This window comes from Rissa tridactyla, chromosome 1, assembly GCF_028500815.1.
Source record: "Rissa tridactyla isolate bRisTri1 chromosome 1, bRisTri1.patW.cur.20221130, whole genome shotgun sequence".
NCBI classification, from domain to species: Eukaryota; Metazoa; Chordata; class Aves; order Charadriiformes; family Laridae; genus Rissa; species Rissa tridactyla.
This window is the reverse complement of record NC_071466.1, coordinates 87358637-87377628: the sequence shown is the minus strand read 5'-3', so window position 1 is coordinate 87377628 and position 18992 is coordinate 87358637. Positions and strand designations below refer to the sequence as shown.

At 40.6% G+C, this 18992-nt stretch overlaps 1 protein-coding gene across 1 annotated transcript in view; it reads right to left on the bottom strand.

Moving 5' to 3' along the window:
• PPEF1 (protein phosphatase with EF-hand domain 1) overlaps positions 1 to 16527 on the bottom strand; it is a 30481-nt gene extending 13954 nt beyond the window's left edge. Inside the window, exons 1-6 of the mRNA XM_054215695.1 lie at positions 16464 to 16527; positions 11696 to 11823; positions 10875 to 10926; positions 5032 to 5204; positions 3229 to 3343; positions 1103 to 1149 (exon numbers count right to left, since the gene is read on the bottom strand). Coding sequence (XP_054071670.1) covers positions 1103 to 1149; positions 3229 to 3343; positions 5032 to 5204; positions 10875 to 10926; positions 11696 to 11823; positions 16464 to 16527 — 579 coding nt within the window. The remainder of the gene's footprint in view (positions 1 to 1102; positions 1150 to 3228; positions 3344 to 5031; positions 5205 to 10874; positions 10927 to 11695; positions 11824 to 16463) is intronic.
• Positions 16528 to 18992: the final 2465 nt, after the last annotated feature.

Here is an 18992-nt window from a genome sequence, read left to right as displayed (position 1 = left end):
CCAATCTGTATCATACTCTTACTCCAGTTTCAAAAAGGAAGATTGTCTAATTAAAATAACAGCTAAAATACTGCAAGCCAAGGACCAGCTAAACATAATTGATTGATTAATAAGAAAAGCAGAACTCTGTAAAAAGGTCTGATTAAACTTCAACAGGCTTCAGGTATGCACTTGGGGAAAGCAACGAAGTTTCCATTCAACAAGTGTCAGAAGCATAATGAAGTTGGAAGCAGGGTGGAATTACATCATTTAAACACCTGGTTTAGCTCACTTTGGTCTCCATTCAGTGCAGATGAATGTATAAGGATGAGACGCAAACCCCTTCCCCCGGAAAGCTCAAATCAAAGAGAGTATCTGCTAAATGAAAGGTAGTGATTCATGCTAAAGATAAATGTGAAACTAAATATAGGACATTTCCCGCATCTTCAGTTAAATATACAACTGTGGAAAAGATAGCCTGGAGCTTATTTTTTTTTTCACATCAGTAAAACAGAGCTATGCGTTTTTAACATTAAAAAGCAAGTAGCTGTTCAAGCGTATGTAAAGGGTGCCCAAGGTATTTCCACTTTGTGCAGACTACGTGATTGCTTCCAAGACTTAAAAAAGCTTTTAAACAGGCAGCACTCTTTTTTGTTTCCTGTAAACAAATAATAACAAAAAGCACTTTGCAGGTATCAATGAAAGGCCTAAATGAAAGCTTCTGCATTTTTTTCTGGAGGGCCAAATTATCCATGCTGTAATGTTACATCAGGAACTAAGTTAGCTCCTGATTTTAGAAGACTTAGTCAATATGGAATATAAAACAGTGGCAGGACTTCGGAGACATTGCAAGGAACCCTCTAACTTTGGTACATGCCCCAGTTCAACATTTAGGAAGAGAAAGATCTCCTGCATCTCCTCCTTCAGAGTGAGCAGAAGGATATCGAGAAGGAAAAGCAAAGAAAAAAAACAGAGACACCATTCAAATTGTTCCAGGATTTGTGTGTGGTACATGCATATCGCATGTACAGTTATAAAAGGAATAAATCATATCAGACATAAGCACATGTTCTTAACAACAAGTCATGAAGTGAAAACACTACATCACAGACTGCCTACTTACCTTATAGAATATCAGCAAAAGATCATCTAGGTTTCCATGCAAATCTCCTACAGGAAACAAAAGCATAATTTTCTTTTTTTTTTTCCTCAGAGGATGAAAAAAATGGAATTATAAAACTGGAATTAGCTACTTCTAACAAGTTTCCCCCCATGTTTTCCTTAGTAATTTGCTTGTATTAGGATTAGCTTCATTTTAAGGTACATACTGAGGCTGCTTGTAAAATCGGGCAATTAAATACTTAAAAGAGTATACAATTGTCTTGTATGTTTTTGTCTTTCCAGTTGGATCTGAAGATCAGACCAGTCACATAGACAAAGGTTCCCTCTGGGAAATGGGAGTAAGATGAAAAAACATACCATAAACCTGAAAAACAGAAAATGTCACTAAAAGACTTTTAGAATTTATGATAGAGTTCTACATACTAACAGGTTTAAATTTAGTAAACAGCCCACTATATACAGCACAATCGAACATCAGTCTGATTCAGGGCCAGGTTTTGATTACTACAGGGAGGATTTGATGGAGAGTGTCAAGAACTGTCCATGCTCGTATGCCTCAGTGCTAAGGCCATAGGAATGACAGATTTGGCCCTTTCCAAGAAGTTTATTTTGGAACAGGCAGGGGAATTTCACCCCAACACAAAAGATCAATGCAGCATAGCTCCCCTCTGCACATGACTGAATTTCATGCTCACAGAACCAACCTTCTCCCGTCTGCGATTCACCACCACAAAGCCACAGAACAGTTTCAAAAACTATCTTGTGATACTATGCTTTCACCACCAGTCAGTAGGAAAAGAGAAGTGACATTTTTATCCTGTCTACATGTTTTCTGTGCAACTTTTTATTAATTATGAGCCTGTTGAAGTCATTCTAAGGAATCCTTCAAGCTATGAGATCTTCATCACATATGTTAGATGCAAACATTTCAGGTGCATAACTAATCTGCATAATTAATTTGAAATTAAAAGAAAATGGGGAGAGGGATACCTAATTTTAAGGAAATCAACATTTTGGACCAATTATGTCTAAAAATTGATCTTTCATCTTATGCAGAGGGTCTTTTTGGTTACAAAAACTATTAGTTTCAATGGCAGGAAAGGCACCCCTTTAGATGTTGCTTACATAGTGCAAATGCAGTGCAAACATGAGAAGGTAAATTTTGCTTAGTAAGAACATGCTGTGTCACGAACAAGTAGGAATATGTGCTTCCTTGGTTTGCAGAGAGGTTGTGTTGGTTTGGTTAACAAATTATTGTTTATACAAACCCTCATTTAAACAAACCCTTTCCTGGCAATCAAAGTAGATGCATAACTACATCTTAAAAAACATTATTTGTTTTGCATATGTCATAGTATCCTTCCTTATACCACTTTACTATTACACACAGCACACACTGCTAGCTGTCAAGAGCTAATGTCACCATTCCTGATCTGTTTTGCAGCTACTGCATTCTGTGGCGAGTCAGAATATTGCATCCCTTTATCCATAATTTACGAAAGCGTAACAAAATAGATGGGCAATAAGCTCTTAGTTTTTTACCTTGTAACACATCACATCATTCTGTGAGACTAATTTGTTGGTTGTATAAAGACTGATCCATCCTCTTGGGTCCCTTTAGAAATGAGGGTTTATTATATTTCAATTTATTCTAGATAGTCATGCTATCAATGAAAGGTCTTGTTTGCCACCCCTATTAAGCCCTCATTAAAATCATTACTGAGTAAATTATGATGGTAAATTTTTTTCCTCAGTAAGAGAAGAAAGCGGTAAGACTTGCAAACAGTGATCAAAATACTTGGTGGCATTTTAGAGATGGAAGTGCAGGAATATTTAAGCTACACTTCAGTGTTAGCTGAATTAATACTGACTTGTTCAGAAATGTTTAATGAGAAAAAGAGGAGGTGAGGGACTTTCTTAAAATATACTTAGTGTGACTCAGGAACCTTTTTTTTTTGTTGTTCCGATTTATGCATTTGTGGGGGAAAAAAAAAAAAAAGAAAAAAGAACGCATCAAGAATTTTCTTCTCTCTTGAAATGGCAATATGTGGAAATGTCTGTGTCAGTCTGTAACCACTTAGAATATCAACTGGTAGCCCTAAGTGGTTGACTTCTCTGGCACCTTACCACAGACAGTTATCTCCTTGGAGTAGGAAGTTGAAAGATGGGTGATATTTGGCATCTCCTTGAGAACCCTCCTAGTTTCAGATAGTAGCTGCAGTACATAGCGGGCATGAAGCAGCTGTGAGAGAAAAAGGCAGGGAGAAAAGGAAGACTTATTGGAAGTAGCAATACGTCTGTCTGCTTTATTAATATCAGACATGTATTGCCAAGATTATTTATACTATAGACCTCCAGACATGATTACAGGCTGTATGGTTTACTGCTGGGAATTAGGAGTGTTCATAGCTTTGCACTTGCTTCCTGGTGATTGGATATAAAGCCCTTAACAAACTTGCTTTACATATTTTTCCCTTTTATTAATAGTGTGTTGTTTCTACTCTTTCCATCTACAGAAAGGATGAGAGACTGAATTATACAGCATTCAGAATCGTTGCATAAGGTCATCTGTTCAAAGTAACTGGGGAAAAAAAAAGGATGTCATTCTAGCTGTGAGTAAAAAAAACCAACACAAACCAACCAAAAATACCCTGAAGGCCATAAATGATATTTCAGCAAATTGCAAAAATAATGAGAGGGAAACTCCAGCAAGGGTTGCCTTGGTAAGAGCTATCTTCCTGTTCACTGTGAAGATGTTATAAGAATGCAACATTGAAGCTTCTGGTTTTCTCTGCTAATGCTTTTTATGAAAATATTGTTAGTCAGTGATTTTTAAGGCTTTTAATTCAAACACAGGTCTGAGGGAGTTTGGTAGAGGAGACAGATGAGTTACAGACTGATTTTTCACGATCCGTGTTTTTAAAACAAACAAAAAAAGGCCAATTACATATAATCATTTTCTTAATAAAATGCCAACCATAGTAAGAAAAGAGAGAGCTGACAGTAAGGTGAAGCCTGGGTGGGATGATTTATCTTGCACTTTATACTTTGATACTTTTAAGATCAGCCTCCACAGAAAATTGCATAAAAAACCTCCACTGTTATTTAGTATATTATAAAGCAGGATAGAACCGTATATTGTTAAGCACAAATGACTACAAGTTCAAACAGAGCTGTGCCATGTAATGCCTCCCTGCCCCACCCTCATCTTGTAAGAGGGCAGCAAAGAGGCTTGCCCAGGAGCATAGAGAATCAGCAACAGCCTTCTCAGTGCCTTGGCAGCTGCAGACAGAAAGCTCCTGAGATTTGTGATACCACCCTGTTCTGCTACATTAGTGATGCTTTACAGTCACTCTTCCTTTATGGTGGAGTCTTGCACACTGGAATGAGGCAATTAACCCTTACACCTCAATTCCTCTAAAAAGAATGGCGTGGGGAATAAAAAAAATAAAACAATAAAAAAGAGGACCACAAAATGAGCATTTTTAACCCAGGAAAGGATGATAACTAGTTTCTAGGTTAGCTTAGGACACCTTCCCGAGTCCTGCACCCTCACTGATAACCCCTGCCTTGCAGCTGTAATCTCAATGCTAGAAGAGGAGGTCCCCACTAGTCCCTGTCACCTCCCCAGTGGTGGCTCTGGTGGTCATGCAGCCAAGTAGTGAATCAAACCTGGGAACTGGTCTGGCTGAGAACTGACTGCTTTTGATTTTGTTGTTAGCTTCCAGCCAGATCAGTTTCCCAAGACAGCTCACCATGTACCTGTATGATCACATGGGGCTATCAGGAAAGGGTAATGGGATGGAAAGGAAGGGTAAAATATCTCCTTGAGCACCAGTTTAGCCTTACATTGGATTCAACTGATTGTGGAGCTACAACTTGACAGAGATGTAAAATAATTAAAAAGAAATCAAACTAGCTGCAACTTACCTGTTCATTCCTGAAAGCATGAAGAAGAGCATTGGCATCTTCAACAGTAAGGGGGAATGAGAGTCGTGGCCCACAATAGGAGTCTGGAACATCAATCTTCTTTTCAAATTCTGTTAAACTTAAGCCTTCATCCACCACCTGAGAAACACTAGGGCTGGTGAAAATGTGAGATACTGGAACAAGAGGAAAGAAAAGCAATAATGTAGAAACTTCACCACTACCCCATAGGGCCATAACAGCATGACCAGAATTGGCTGAATGTAATTAATGCTTTACTTTCTGCAGTATTACAGTGGCTAACTCCTGCCTTGTATAGTGGAAGAGCTCCAGGTCTCCCCAGATTCACAATACTAAAAAACAAACAACAGAATCAAAAACCAAGTGAAACCCAACCAAGCTAAAACACAAGCAAAAATTCTGTCTCAACAGCCAGTAGCTGCAGTCAGGATGCAAAACATTTTGCACTGAAGTTGTGGAGCAATCAGCTCGCATATGTAATGAGAAACATAACCTGCTAGACTTTCTTCTCCTTGCCCCACAAAGCAAGGAGATTCAAAAGTCATGCCTCATCATACAATGACCATCATCTATTTAAAGTTCAATATTACACTTTTAATACAGGTGTTAAAGATTCACTTTTATTGCTTTGGTTTTCTACATAAAATTTTTAGACTAAATACCAGCAGGTCGTTGATTATTTAAAAAGTCATCAACAAAATCCTGTTTATTCACAGTGGATTGCAAAGCACTCCTTTCTCATACCAACTAGGAGACAATGCCAGCTTTTGGCTGGCTGCCATAAAACCATTGGATGAAATAAAGCAAACAAAAACATAGTGGTAAAAGTAGAGCATAGCTTCTAATTTTCCTGGAACATGGAGAAAGCAGGAAGATTGCTAATTGCTTCAATCCGATATTTTCTTGACATACCCTTGAAATGTAACTGAGTGAACAGTAGATTTCAGTGGTTTCTTCTTGCAGATCGTCTTTATTATATATTATTGTAAAAGAGAGAATCACACCCTAGAGGATAGTGTTCTGCAGCTGCTGTTGCAGAGTTGCTCTTGTGAGACAATTGTTGTAAACACTTTCTGCGGGGCTACGGGTAAGTTTTCTGTAACCTTGATTAGATGCAACTGGAAATAAAAATGTGTTATTTATTGCTGGAGGAATACCTGTGGCTGTGGCTCCAAACTCAGAGCAGCCAAAACTGGCATGTGGCCTCATAAATTATGAGAGTCATGAAGGCCAGCTTGTCTTGTAACTGGATAAAATTCATATTAAAGAAATAAATAGATAAAAAATACACTTTTATCAGCTCTGGATTAAAAATAACCCATTTTATCAGCTCTTCTGCTGTGAGCTGATTAGCACATTCAGTGTACAGCCATGTAAATGGATTAAGGCATCAAGTAACAGCAAGGTGCTCAGGGTTCACCGTTTTCACTATGTACAGTCTGATTTGCAGTCTTCCACCACAGTTACAGCTTTGCCCCGATGCCAGAATGTCATCTGCTCGTTCCTGCTCGTTCCCACATATTCATCAGCCAAGCACATCTGCACCGTGTCTTGTCCCAGCTCTGGCTCTAGTGGGTCTCCAGATGACATCGGCCTCTGTGCCCTACTCCTTGGGAAGTGGGTGTCTGCAGATCATGGAGCCGACTCCTTAGACCACCTGAAAATCCTTATTGCCTGTTCTGGCCACAGGCTCTCCTCATCTGACACGACTCTTCAGAGTCAGTGGTCTTCTCATCATTTCAAGCCAGGCAGACACCTGTCCATGCCTGCTCCTACTCCAGCCCTCCCTTCCTGCATGCAGTAGGCTACCCATCCCTTTACCTCTGAACATGAACCTGCCTTCCTCACAGCCTTGCTTCCTTTTTGGCATATGCCCAGGCCGAGAAACCCAATCTCCTTCCCTGTAGGGCATATCTCTGCAAAGTACACCCCATTTTCCACTTCTGGATGAGTCGTCAAAAGCCAGTCATGGTCATTAGCTTCAGAGTGCGCTTATGTCTCTTCAGGCAGTCTTTCAGCTGCCAGAGGAGTCAGTAAATGGATGCCCTAATGCAGCCTGGGGATTAGCATGCTGGCCAACAAGTATCCCAGCTCACCTCACCACAATCCCCATGCAGGACTAATTCTGAAAGATTTGGCACCCCTCTCATTTTAGTCATTTTCTAGTCGAAGCTGTCAAGGCTCTTTCAGTCCATATTGAAAGACTGGGACAAAAACTCTCAACATGCCTAGTTCAGGCACTCACCTTAAGACAGAATGAAATACCCTCTGCCAGTATCTGCATCTCTCTACAGAGAGCACAAGGAATGACCTGCTTTGTATTCTCACACCAGAGGTCTAGCCCAAGCTCAGTGACTTGAGCCTTCGCTGTTAGCAGACCCCATGCAACTACTCCACAGGAAAATAGCCATATTCCATATTAAACACAAAAGCCCAGAGCTACGTGGGGTCAGTTTGGCCACAGAAAACCCAGGGACCTGGTTCTCCTGACAAGACCACCTTTACCATGGGAGTTGTTCAAAGCAAGTCACAGATGCCACTGCTAAGGATGTAATCGCTATGGGGGCAACAAGGAATCAGTTACTTCTGTTGCTTTGAAATCATCTCTCTGTTCTGCCACCATCCGTGCACATTCACACTAAGCACTGGGGTACCTGAGAGCACCTCCAGCTCCTGAAGAGTGCTCTTACATCTGCCAGATACTGATCCCTAGCCATTAGGTCAAAGCCAGATGAGCCCACTAAGAGGATGAAGATTACTGTAACACTCCAAACTTTTACTCCTTAATTCCATTCCTGGCACTGTAAGCTGCAAGCAGCTGTGACTTATTCCTCACTGCAAGAATCAGTCTATGTAAAAAGCCTTGGAAGGGTGTTAATGCTGTAAGGGAGGAATTGTAGGGAGTAAAACTGCAGAAAACAGCACTTCTTTTGGTTGCCTTCTGAAGCAAGGGTCCACGAGGTGTGTCTCCTGCCCTGGTGACCTTGAGAGACACAGCCAGGGGTGCCTTGGACTTCTAGTCCCACCACTTTGCCCAGGACACGTTCGCAGCCTTCGCACCCTCAATGTGGCCACAAAAGAGTGAGTAAATGGGTCATATTTTGCTGGAAAAAGCAGTTTTCAGCTTTCTCTGACCAGAGATGTTTCCATTGAAAGGCTGAGTAGGTATGCAGATTTTTTCGAGGAGGGAGGGAGAAAAGTGTAAGGTGGAAAAGGTTTTAATTCTTACTTCCCACAAACCTTTTGAAAACAGCCTTTAATCAGAACCAGAATAAGAACAAGACACACAGCTATATAATATCCCAATCACAACTTAAACTGCGCTGACATCTCAAGCAGGATGAGAGGATGACAAAAGCTTCAGGGTACAACAGATAAACAATCACATCAAAAGCACTACTGCGTTAATGAGATGGTGGCTGCTTTCTTTCTTTGAAAAACATATTCTGAAAAAGATTAAAAAGAGGAAAGTGACAGGATGAATAGTGAAGACTGAGTGCTTTATAATGTAAGGAAAAACACATCACAAAATCTTCAGGTAGCTTTCTCATTCCACACTGAGAAGAACAGGCAAACTATTCTCTAGTAAGAACATTACATAATGTCTTCTTGGAGAGGGCTTTTGAACCATATGCTATCACTCTAATTTAAGTGAGCACACACTGATGAGAAAAAAGCCAAAGAATCATGGGTTTTAGAAAATGCCTCTCTGCTTGTTAACATTTACCCTCACTGTGGCTCACATCTTCAGACCATGATTCAGCAGAAATGGAAGCACCTCATTAAGAATCACTCTATTCAGCACTTAAACTTTGCTAAAATCAGAGGGGCTATCATGGGTGCTGCAAAGGTCACTTAGAGGGGCAAGCAATCAAGAGCACACAGCCAGTAGCTGGACAAACAACCACAAAGCACAGAACACAAATTTGGTATGCAATTTCTCAAAAAAACCTTAAGTTAACTCCTTTGTGTAGGCTGCTTTGACCATCTCTCTATTAAACAGAATCTTTCTGTTTCATTTTGGGTTCTGTTATTTGTAACACAGGGTGTTAGAAAGCAGGAAATAACAAACCAAGACAAAAACAAAGCCTTTGGAGCAGTTATCAAATCTTAACAACTTCAGTCCTAACAGATGAGTTTTAAGCAAGCAAGACAAAGAGGAGCTTTACCATAAACCATACACTTTATCATGCGTTTCAGCCTGAACCACGTCCGCAATGCCCAGTATCTGCAAGACCAAGAAACAGGTCACCTATGCAGTGGTGACAAGGGGCAGCCTACAGTACCCTCTGTCCCTCCTTGTGCACAGGAGGGGCCTGGATCTCCATCTGCCCACAAACAGCCTATGCATGTAGAAGAGTGCTTCATAACAGCCATCTTCTGAGCCCTAGCAAGTCACCTGAGGCACCTCACTCACCTTTGTTCCTTCTGTCAACAGACACAGTTGATAAAGGTGGAGAAATCATATCTTCAACGAGCAGATGTAAAATTTCCTTTTACTATTATAATGAAAATAGAGATTAACACTATTTTTCCAAATCTCAGACCTTGCACTACTATTTTCTTTCCCATTTGGGTGGAAAAGCTGAACTGAGGTGCATTCTCAGCATGTAGAAGTAGATGAAGTGAGCAGTGTCTGATTGTCTTTAAGTTTGCCAGTTCCTTCCCAGGAAGTTAAAAGACTAAAGCAGATTTTTTTGCAGAATACTGTGGTAATGGAAAAAATCAAAGGAATGACTATTGTATCATCTGCCTTGGCTTTGGAGCAAGGCTCAGGCATAATTTCTTTTTCTGCAGAGCACACAGAGCATTAGGCACTCTAAAGTATTTAAGAGAGAAAAATTGCCATTTCTAATGGTTGTCATTAGAACACTGAACCACTTAATGGTTTTGATGATGATTTTATCTTGCTATCAAAGTGTCTTGTGCATATTTTAATTGGAATAACCTGTGGCTGGACCAGATGAAAGAGAAAGGACATTCTCTTGTAATTCAATAAGGGGACAGTTCCTTTTTTAACTCCACTGGGATTAGATCTATTCTCAATTTGTTCAGGGAAGTCATGTTTGTTTTCTGGACTTAGGAATCACTTTCAGTCTATCCTTCCATTGACCTTGACCTCAAAAGTAAGTTTTGTCCAAGGATCCTAAAATACTTCAAAAATTAAAGGTTATTCTTTGAATAACTGAGCTTTAATTGAGATGGTTTCTAAAGATTTATCTCCAGCAGTTTAAATTTATGCACCTACTGATACATGTTTTGCAGTAAAATCTAGAACAAATTAAATTAAGACATGGTCCATAACTGCTTCAGGGAAAAAAAGAAGAGAAAAAGAAGAGAAAAAGAAGAGAAAAAGAAGAGAAAAAGAAGAGAAAAAGAAGAGAAAAAGAAGAGAAAAAGAAGAGAAAAAGAAGAGCAACCTCTTTGAAGGCAACCTTTTTGGTTACACCTGCACTAAGCCAACTAGACACAGTCTTTCTGGATAATCACATCTCATAGTTTAAGAAAACATGCTGTGAAAATTGGAGTCAGTAGGACTACCATGAAAACAGCTTAAGGGCATTAACAAATAAGAAAGCACTCTGAGCACCTCTCAGTATTCTCATAAGGTCAACAGGTATCTGTTTTGTCTTACGTCTTGTCTCACTGAGTAGATACTGAGCAAAGTCAACTCTTACAGGATAAAATTCTTATTACAGCATTTGGGAAATCAAACTTCAGCCCCAACACGTGCCATAGGCTGTAAACATCACTTTGAAAATTAACTTTCCTCACATCAGGTTTTTCAAACAGAAACTCCATATTACTTTGATTTTTATCCTTACCTGAATCAGGATGAGCACAGTGATCCAGCATGAATGTAAAAAAGTTGGACAGCTGAGTATGGAAAAGAAAAGAACAAACATGCACTGATCAGTTTAGGGGATCCAACAAGCATTAACATTCTCTTTCCTTACTCAATTACTAACAATTTCCCATTTGGGGGGATCTAAGACACTACTATATGTACCCATAGCATCAGCCTGCAATAAAGACACCGCTTGTACCCTACTTTCTTCTTTGCTATGAATTAGCAGATTGACACGATATGAATACATACAAAGTTCCAGGGCTGTATCAATGCTGCTGACATTTTTGCGTGCAATTCATCTTGCTCATCATCTGACTATTTTCCTAGACTTCCTTTGTAGTCAGCAGAAAGATACTGCAACCATGCACTGAACTGACTTTAGACACTGATGCTGGGATGAACATAAAGCTCTAGAAGTTCCTAATTCCCTGAATTGACCCTAAAGAAAGCCTGAGCTGACATGCTGAGACACTGATATCTCTGCTGTACATATCTTGCCTCACAGACACAGTTAAGATCACCCATAGTGGGATGACGTGCAATCCCTGTCTAACAGAGCTGTTCTGCAGGAACCTCTAACCTAGATATGGAAAAATGGTGTCCTGCTGCTTACTTAGTTATATACATAAATATATATGTATACACACAACTTAGTTCTTGTGTGAGGCAGGGAAGTGATTTTATTATATAGAACACAGCTTTGTAGGGTGAAATAACCACATACACACTTTGTGTAACTTCAGTCCTCTGGGGATAACATAACTGCTTGTGCAGGAAGAATTGAAGATTACAAACCTGTAGTTGATCTTGTTCATCAGCATACTCGATTGACTGAAAGATACTCAGAGAATAGCGGCGCCTCATCTCTAGCCGGGCCATTGTAAGGCGGTACCAATTCTGGATGAGGATAGCAGCTCTAATGACTGTCAAAACAGAAAGCAATGGAGTACATATGGATGCAGTGTAATTTACAGTGAAAACACACATGCGACCTTTGCAGAATTTTGCAGAGAGATGACAAATTCAGTCCATTCTGCATAGCTGACATTAAGATGAAACTCTGTAAAAGTGAGACTGAAAAAGTGTTTTCTGATGATGAATACATGATGCATTTACTGTTTCTGTCTTCAGGGACAGATCCCAAACTAGCTGACTTGCTCAGGCCTGTATCGTCAGAAACATTCCCCATTTCATTATCCTGAAGACATTTCGTTATCCTGAAGACAGTACCCGTGTAAGAAGTCAGACACGTTCAGCTGTTGGGCAGTATGTGGGTTTTGGGAAGGTGAGGACTGGTAGAAGAGCAGTTTGGTCTACCAAAAAAATGTATTTCTTCACCAAGCTGCAGTAAAATGCTTCAGACTTTGCAGTCTGTAACACGAGCATCGTGTAATGATGCCTCTTTTGCAGCCTCTTTTAACAGAAAGTTTTTGCGTGCACAGCTGTATTAACAAGACAGCAAAATTCAAACCTTAGGATAAAATGTTAACAAATCATATCGAAGGGCAGAATGTGTTGCTTAAATAGACACGCCAAAAGGCACACAAGTGTATCTCTGGTTAGCTTGGTGAACAAAGGAACGGTTACCCCAAGAATTCAATGGGACAAGTCAGAAGACCATTTTGGACTATGTGCTGAATATGCATCCCACTCAGCACTTTAAGAAATTGTGTCTCCCATTGTCCTGGTCCAGAAAACTGATGGAAACTTCACTGAAGGACAATCACCAAGTCTGCAGCCTTGAGTGAAGGGCTTGCTGCCTACAGGCCCCAGTCACGCCACAAAAAGATCACATTTCCTTAGCTGCTCAGATAAAAGTTTATCAAGCAGAACAACATCTGGTGGCACAAATTGATCCTGGGGTGGGCACTGTCCTGTGGGGAGAGCTCCTTACACCTATGCCAAGCAGTTAGTGCTGCATGAACAGTGGCCACCAGCGAGAGCTGTGCAGGAGAACAGGAGCTCCAGGAGCTGATGTCCACTTGATCCCACCACTGACAATTCCCCCTGCTACTCCTGGTACCCCAAGGGCAGCAGCTCTCAGGAGCCAGGGTGTGAAACGTGGGCCACAATAGTACTGCCAGCAGGGAGACAAGAGGAAAGGCAGGCAGGTGTGCCTTCAGCATTACAGGTGATCACTGCAGCTCTCATAAACCTGAAGGGAGGAGTGAAAGCAGAGAGCTGGAGGGGCTATGCTCAGCCTGAAATAACCATGAGCTTGGGAGAGGAGGAACAGATGAACTCAGCAGTAACTTCTGCTGTTTCACATAGCTGTGACTCTCTAGTACTTCAAGGGTGCTTATCCAGAAAGATCAACTAACTTTGAGAAAAGCATCCCTTGGTCACTTGTTAACTGTTTTTTTAAGATCACCTAGAGAGGAATAAATGAATGTTTCAGATATTTAGGGCGTATGTAAGTATGGATTTATCATCCAGAGGAGCACACCATACACTATACAAAATCGGAATAAAATGCAGCTACTGCCTTGAAGATTGAGCAGCTGAAATAATGGCAAATTCAAATCTAGCCATTTGTTTAAATTATGGTCAGAAGGGGACTCTGTATGAACATGCTTAGCCCTACAGAGCACTAACAGGGGCAGTCAAGAGGCATTACATGCATCACTGTGTAACAGTGAGAGGAAGGCAGAGCACAGGGGTATTGGATCCTGCACCTGACCCAATGCAAGCACATTGCCACCACCATATTCTTGCCTGGCAACAAAAACCAGAGTAAGGTAAGAGGCTGCTCTCAAGAGATGTGACACTTACTCACTTAAAGTTGAACATAATTCTTTCTTGACTGGTTCCTTACCTCTTTTTCCCTACCTCTTTTTCCCTGTACTCTCAACAGGATACCAGTAAATAAGTAGACAGGGCCAGAAATGTCAAGCCTTTGCCTCCAGTCCTGCAGCTAACACCTCACTTCAAGGAGTTTCCTAGGAACTCAACCCTGAGTAGCTCAGCATAGGACATAGCAAAAAGTCTTTATGCTTCTGATCTTGGGGGAACAAGTCAAAGCAGCTGTAGGGCAACTCTATCGAAGGTACAAGGACCAAAGGAATACACAGATCTTCTCCTGACACTCACAAGAACTACAGTTCATTTCTGAGCAGATGAAGAGATGATCAGAAGTACAGAAATAGAACGGAGACATTCTACACTGTCACCACTGCACAGCACTGCAAATTCATGAAAAAGAAAAAAAGAGGAAACTAAAACCAACACTAATGTCTAACATGAATCCGCCTCTATTTTATTACAGTTGCCAATATGAACAGTTGATACTGAAAAACAAAACTAAACAAGAAATAACAACCAACAATTTATACTGATACTTTTTCTCTCTGCAAAATAGCATGGAAAAGCTCTGTACTAGAGGGACAACAGTTTACACTAGTTGATTATTTTAGCTGATCACAAATACCAGGAATTTTGCGACTAGGAGGAGTGGCAGCCCTGAGTGAGAATTATTTTTTTCTTAGACTGTTATGCAGGTAAAGAAAAACCTCCACGGAAGAGTGATTCTATTAACAAATGTGTAATATTAAGGAAGCTTTTAAATAAAAATGTTTACAGGTGCCATAATAGCATGTTGTTTGCTTATTTTACCATTAGTAAGTACACGATATAGATAAAGTGCTAAAGTTTTCTAGTCCAGACAAGGCCAAAAATCAGTAAAGACTCCCACCCTACAGATAACACATCCATCCCAGAAAAATCCTCCTGTCTGAGGGAAATGTAATCCTTGTATGACTAAGAATGTCCTTTCTACCCTACATAAACTCTGAGATATCTCTTATTTTCTGTCCTTTCTGTAATTCCCCACCACCACAGACCTGAAAACCTGACACATCACAGCAAGCTTATCGTCAGCTTTTCTGTTTAGAAGAGTACCTAAGGGGCAAAGCACAGCCACCAGCACAGAAACTGATTTTCAGCATCAGAACCATTAAACTTCCCATTAAAGCCCCCATGGGTTGCTTAATGGTCCTAAGCACTTAACATGGCACGGTTCCACTGGTATCACATAAGACAGATATATATCAACCACTATGGTTAATGTTGCAAATCTAACAGAATATTTCCTGTCATTCTTTTTAATTGTACTTATTGCAGCGCTGTTATTCTCAGGACTGAATCAGAACATGATTTTCACACTACGCTAAACTGCATCTGTAAAATAAATTGTTATCAGTTGCAGGAGGGTGTCTACACCACCAAGTACCCATTAAATTCACGTTATTAACGCATTAGAGGGATGTACAGACTCAGGCTGCAGATAGATTGACAGTTCAGCATCATTTGACTACTGCTGAAGTGCGGAAAGAACCCCATCCAGCAACTGGAGACGACAAAACATTGTCAAACAAGCACACAAAATCATAAGCCAGCTTTAGGGTAGCAAATCCTGGCTCCACACCAATGAGTATTGATGGTTGTAGACCAAGAAAAAGTACAGCTCCTCATGCCCGCTCCAAGATTTTGCACTCTCAGAAATATTCCCAACTAACTCGTCTCCGAGGCCTTGCAAGGCACATATATGCATAGCATGCAAACCCAAAGAGGAAGGACTGCTTCCCAGTTATGGGTAGGTCTGGGACTCCAGATGTTTCCGTTCTACTTCCACTGCTGTCATACTGCACTGATGCTGCTGTGATGGCCAAGTATTGTACACAAAGCTGATGGCTACTCATAAACCAGTCAGCTTGGATCCCTGTAGCCATGACTAAGTGCTCCTGTTTCTTAGTCACCAGTTTCCTGTGACTTGTGTCCTGGCTTGGTAGACAAAAAGAGCCTTCCTTTTCAACCACTGTTCAACATAATAATCTCCTAAGACTATGCACAGTGCCACCTAACATGGCTCTTGGCAGACCTGTAAATTGTGCTTTAATGACAAACCTTGAAATTGAACACAAAGGGTCTGAGCAAAGGTCTGGCCAACCCTGGAACCCTGGGCAAAGGGTGTGCAAAGCCTGATGTGTTCATAACAGGGTGTGCAGGGGAGTGATGCATTAGTTTTTTAATTGAACACTTAACCAGGTACTGTGGAGACTTTCAACTGACAACCTCAGTGACTGTGAGGGAGAATTTCAGGCCAGGCACTTGATACGGCAGAAAATTGATTCTGAGAGTCATTGTAATGGCTCTGCTTTATTACATTTGTTTCATAATTGCAGTCACCAAACAGCAGGGAAATTGGAACAGTTTGCCCAGGAATCATGTGTTGTGAAAAGCCATAAAAGGTGCCCCTCAATACCTTACCCCATACGCTTTGCCAGTGACAAAGCGAGCGCAGACACATCTGAAATTTAGCTTCTGTCCCTGATGCTCTGAATCTTTTCCAATCCAATCTGTAGATATTAGAGGTAGTCTACAGTTGCCTTCTGACCTCAGCCACCATCTATAAGCTATGCACTCTTTTAAAAAGACGATAATTAGAAAATAATTTTCTCTAAACAAGTACTTTGACAACAGGACCGAGCAGAAACATTTCTTGCAATCCTCCTCTGTTGTTATGGACAGAACAACCACTGACCCTGAAGACAAAAGCAGCACTCACCTTTATCTGACCTTCGGTCAGCTACAGAACTGCTGCACCCCATGATTCCAATGCTGCTGCCCATCAGTTTCAATTGCTGCTGATGTGAAGCATGTTTCTCTCAGCTGTTAGCGTTACAAACATTTCCTGTGTTATTTCTTCAGCATTGAGGGTTATACTCCTCTGTGGTCCTGTGCTCTTCCTAGCACTCCTAACAGGGAGAGGATTGGGAGGGAGGGAGAGGGGGAAAAAGAAAAAAAGTGTTTGACAACACAGAATCTAAAGTACCTACAGCTCATAAAAAAATTACTGTACAGCATGTCCTACACAAACTGAACCTGATGAACTATGCTAGGTTTCTTTTTCACATCTGATCAGCTTGCATTCAAGATAGATGAACTCAGTAAATAACACAGTTTACTTCTTGCATGTTAGCTGGGAGTTAATGTGCACCAATGATTTCTTAATCTGAAGCATAGCTATTTAAAGCCTTACTACTAGGGACAAGGGGCTACAGAGGTATGTTACTCTTCATTCTTGTGATTTGAAAATTGGAACTGTGGAATTTTACAGACTTTAAATTTCATCTTATATTATTGCTAAAAAAAACCCCAAACCTCGTCTCTCCTAACACTGTGTTGGTTTGAAAAGGTGCCCTACCACCTCATTTATTACTTTATCCCTCAGTGTCACCACCACCAAATTCACATGGACAGACTGTGCCACAGCAAATTGCTTTATTATCAGATTTCATTTAAATAAAACATCCAATTTTCTGTTGCATTTCTACTGAAACATTCTAAATAAAAGATTTGGTTTCATTAAATAAATGAACAAAGTACATTTTGCAGTGTGGCCTTGTGGGATTTTCTCCTGGCACTTGCTCATCTCTTCACTAGCTGGTATCCTTCACTAACACAGTATACTTCCTAATCAACAAGTTCAAATGAATACAATTTCCCTGAGACACAAAATGGGTCAATTTCTAAGTAACAAGAAAGTCACTGACGCTCTTAGAGAAACTGATCTTTGTTTCAGCTAAAGATTTTTGATACGATCACACTGACCCATGAAGACTCTCTCCCTGTCTCCAGGGTTACATGTTCCTCTCTAGCACGTCTGACACATCTATATTATTGCATTCGATCTTTTTTTTTCATAGATATTCCTTTTAACTTGAGTTTTAAAGCAAAGAAGAAATTCATGAGCATGAAATGGATGCTTAACTACTTTTCCTTTGGCTTTACTAGAAGAAGTAAAAATAACAGGAGAATAAGAGAGAGAGGAAAACACAAATTTCAAGAAAGAGGGATTTTAGGTTTTTTTCCCTGCAATGGACTGCTTTTCTTCCCTCTGAAGAAGATATCATGAAATCCAAATAAGTGCTATTACATTAATTTTGAGTCAATCAGTGTCTCTAACAGCATCAAATACAGCACTGATATTGCTAATAGCTCAAATTTGTCTTCTGTCCAAACAATTGTTGTTTTCCTGAATAGCATCTCCTCATTTGCCCTCTTAGGAGAATCTCAAGTCTTCATTAGTCCATCTCAAACCAACCAGCCACAACTTGAATTGTGATCTGAAGAATAGGACTAAGAGCTAAATAGAGCTTACAATCTAAGTCCTATTGTAGCAAGACTATCTTCATTAAAGGTCAGGTCAGCACATGCTCAGCAAGTGGCCAACAGAAGCCCCAGACAGAACCATCACACCTCTCAGGACTCAACCCAAGCCATAGCAAACAATGGGCTGACCGAAGAAATGGGGATCTGAATCACTATCGCACGCTACTTTCAATGACTTAAGCTTTCCTCCCAGTCATCCCTACTCTTCCCTCCACCCACCTCTAAATTCATGCACTTCTAGCACCTTCTTAAGCAAAGAAACAAAAAAGATGGGACACAGGGACAGAAATTTTATGGTGATAGCAGTAAATGAAGCCTGAAACATACACTCAAAGCTTGGAGGAAAACTTTCACAAATATATCCTATCATTAAACCTCTTAAAAAGGCCAAATCTGGACATCAAAGAGTTAGTCCGGGGGAATAATTATCACCTTCAGTCCCAAATATCTGCAACCTAAAAAGGCCATAGTGACCATTTAAACTATTACCCTATTTCCTCCTGGTTTCTCAGGTGGTTACAGAGCCACTCTGGCCACCAACCTGCATGTCCAGACTCCAGACCAACCACACCTATTGAACACTCCAGCAAGTAGGGTCTCCACCCAGGCCCAGAAAATTCACTTTCTGCCCTTCTTGTCTGATTAAAGAATCATGAACAAGTGGAAAGGAAGCTCCAAAAGAAGAATTCTTTCCCCTCCAGCCTCCCAAGTATGCTGGTTAAAGCCAACTCACGCTCCATGCCAAACCCTGCCTTCCTGGGCAAAGACATAGAAAAATACCAGTCAAAGGCCATGAGGGCCTTCCATGGGGAAGAAGGTTGAAAACCAAGCGTTTAAAACCTTAGAGTCATTTCTGTGAGCTATTTACTATGCAGTGTAGCAATGTCTGGTGAAGAATCATTTGCCGTTACAAAATTCCCCC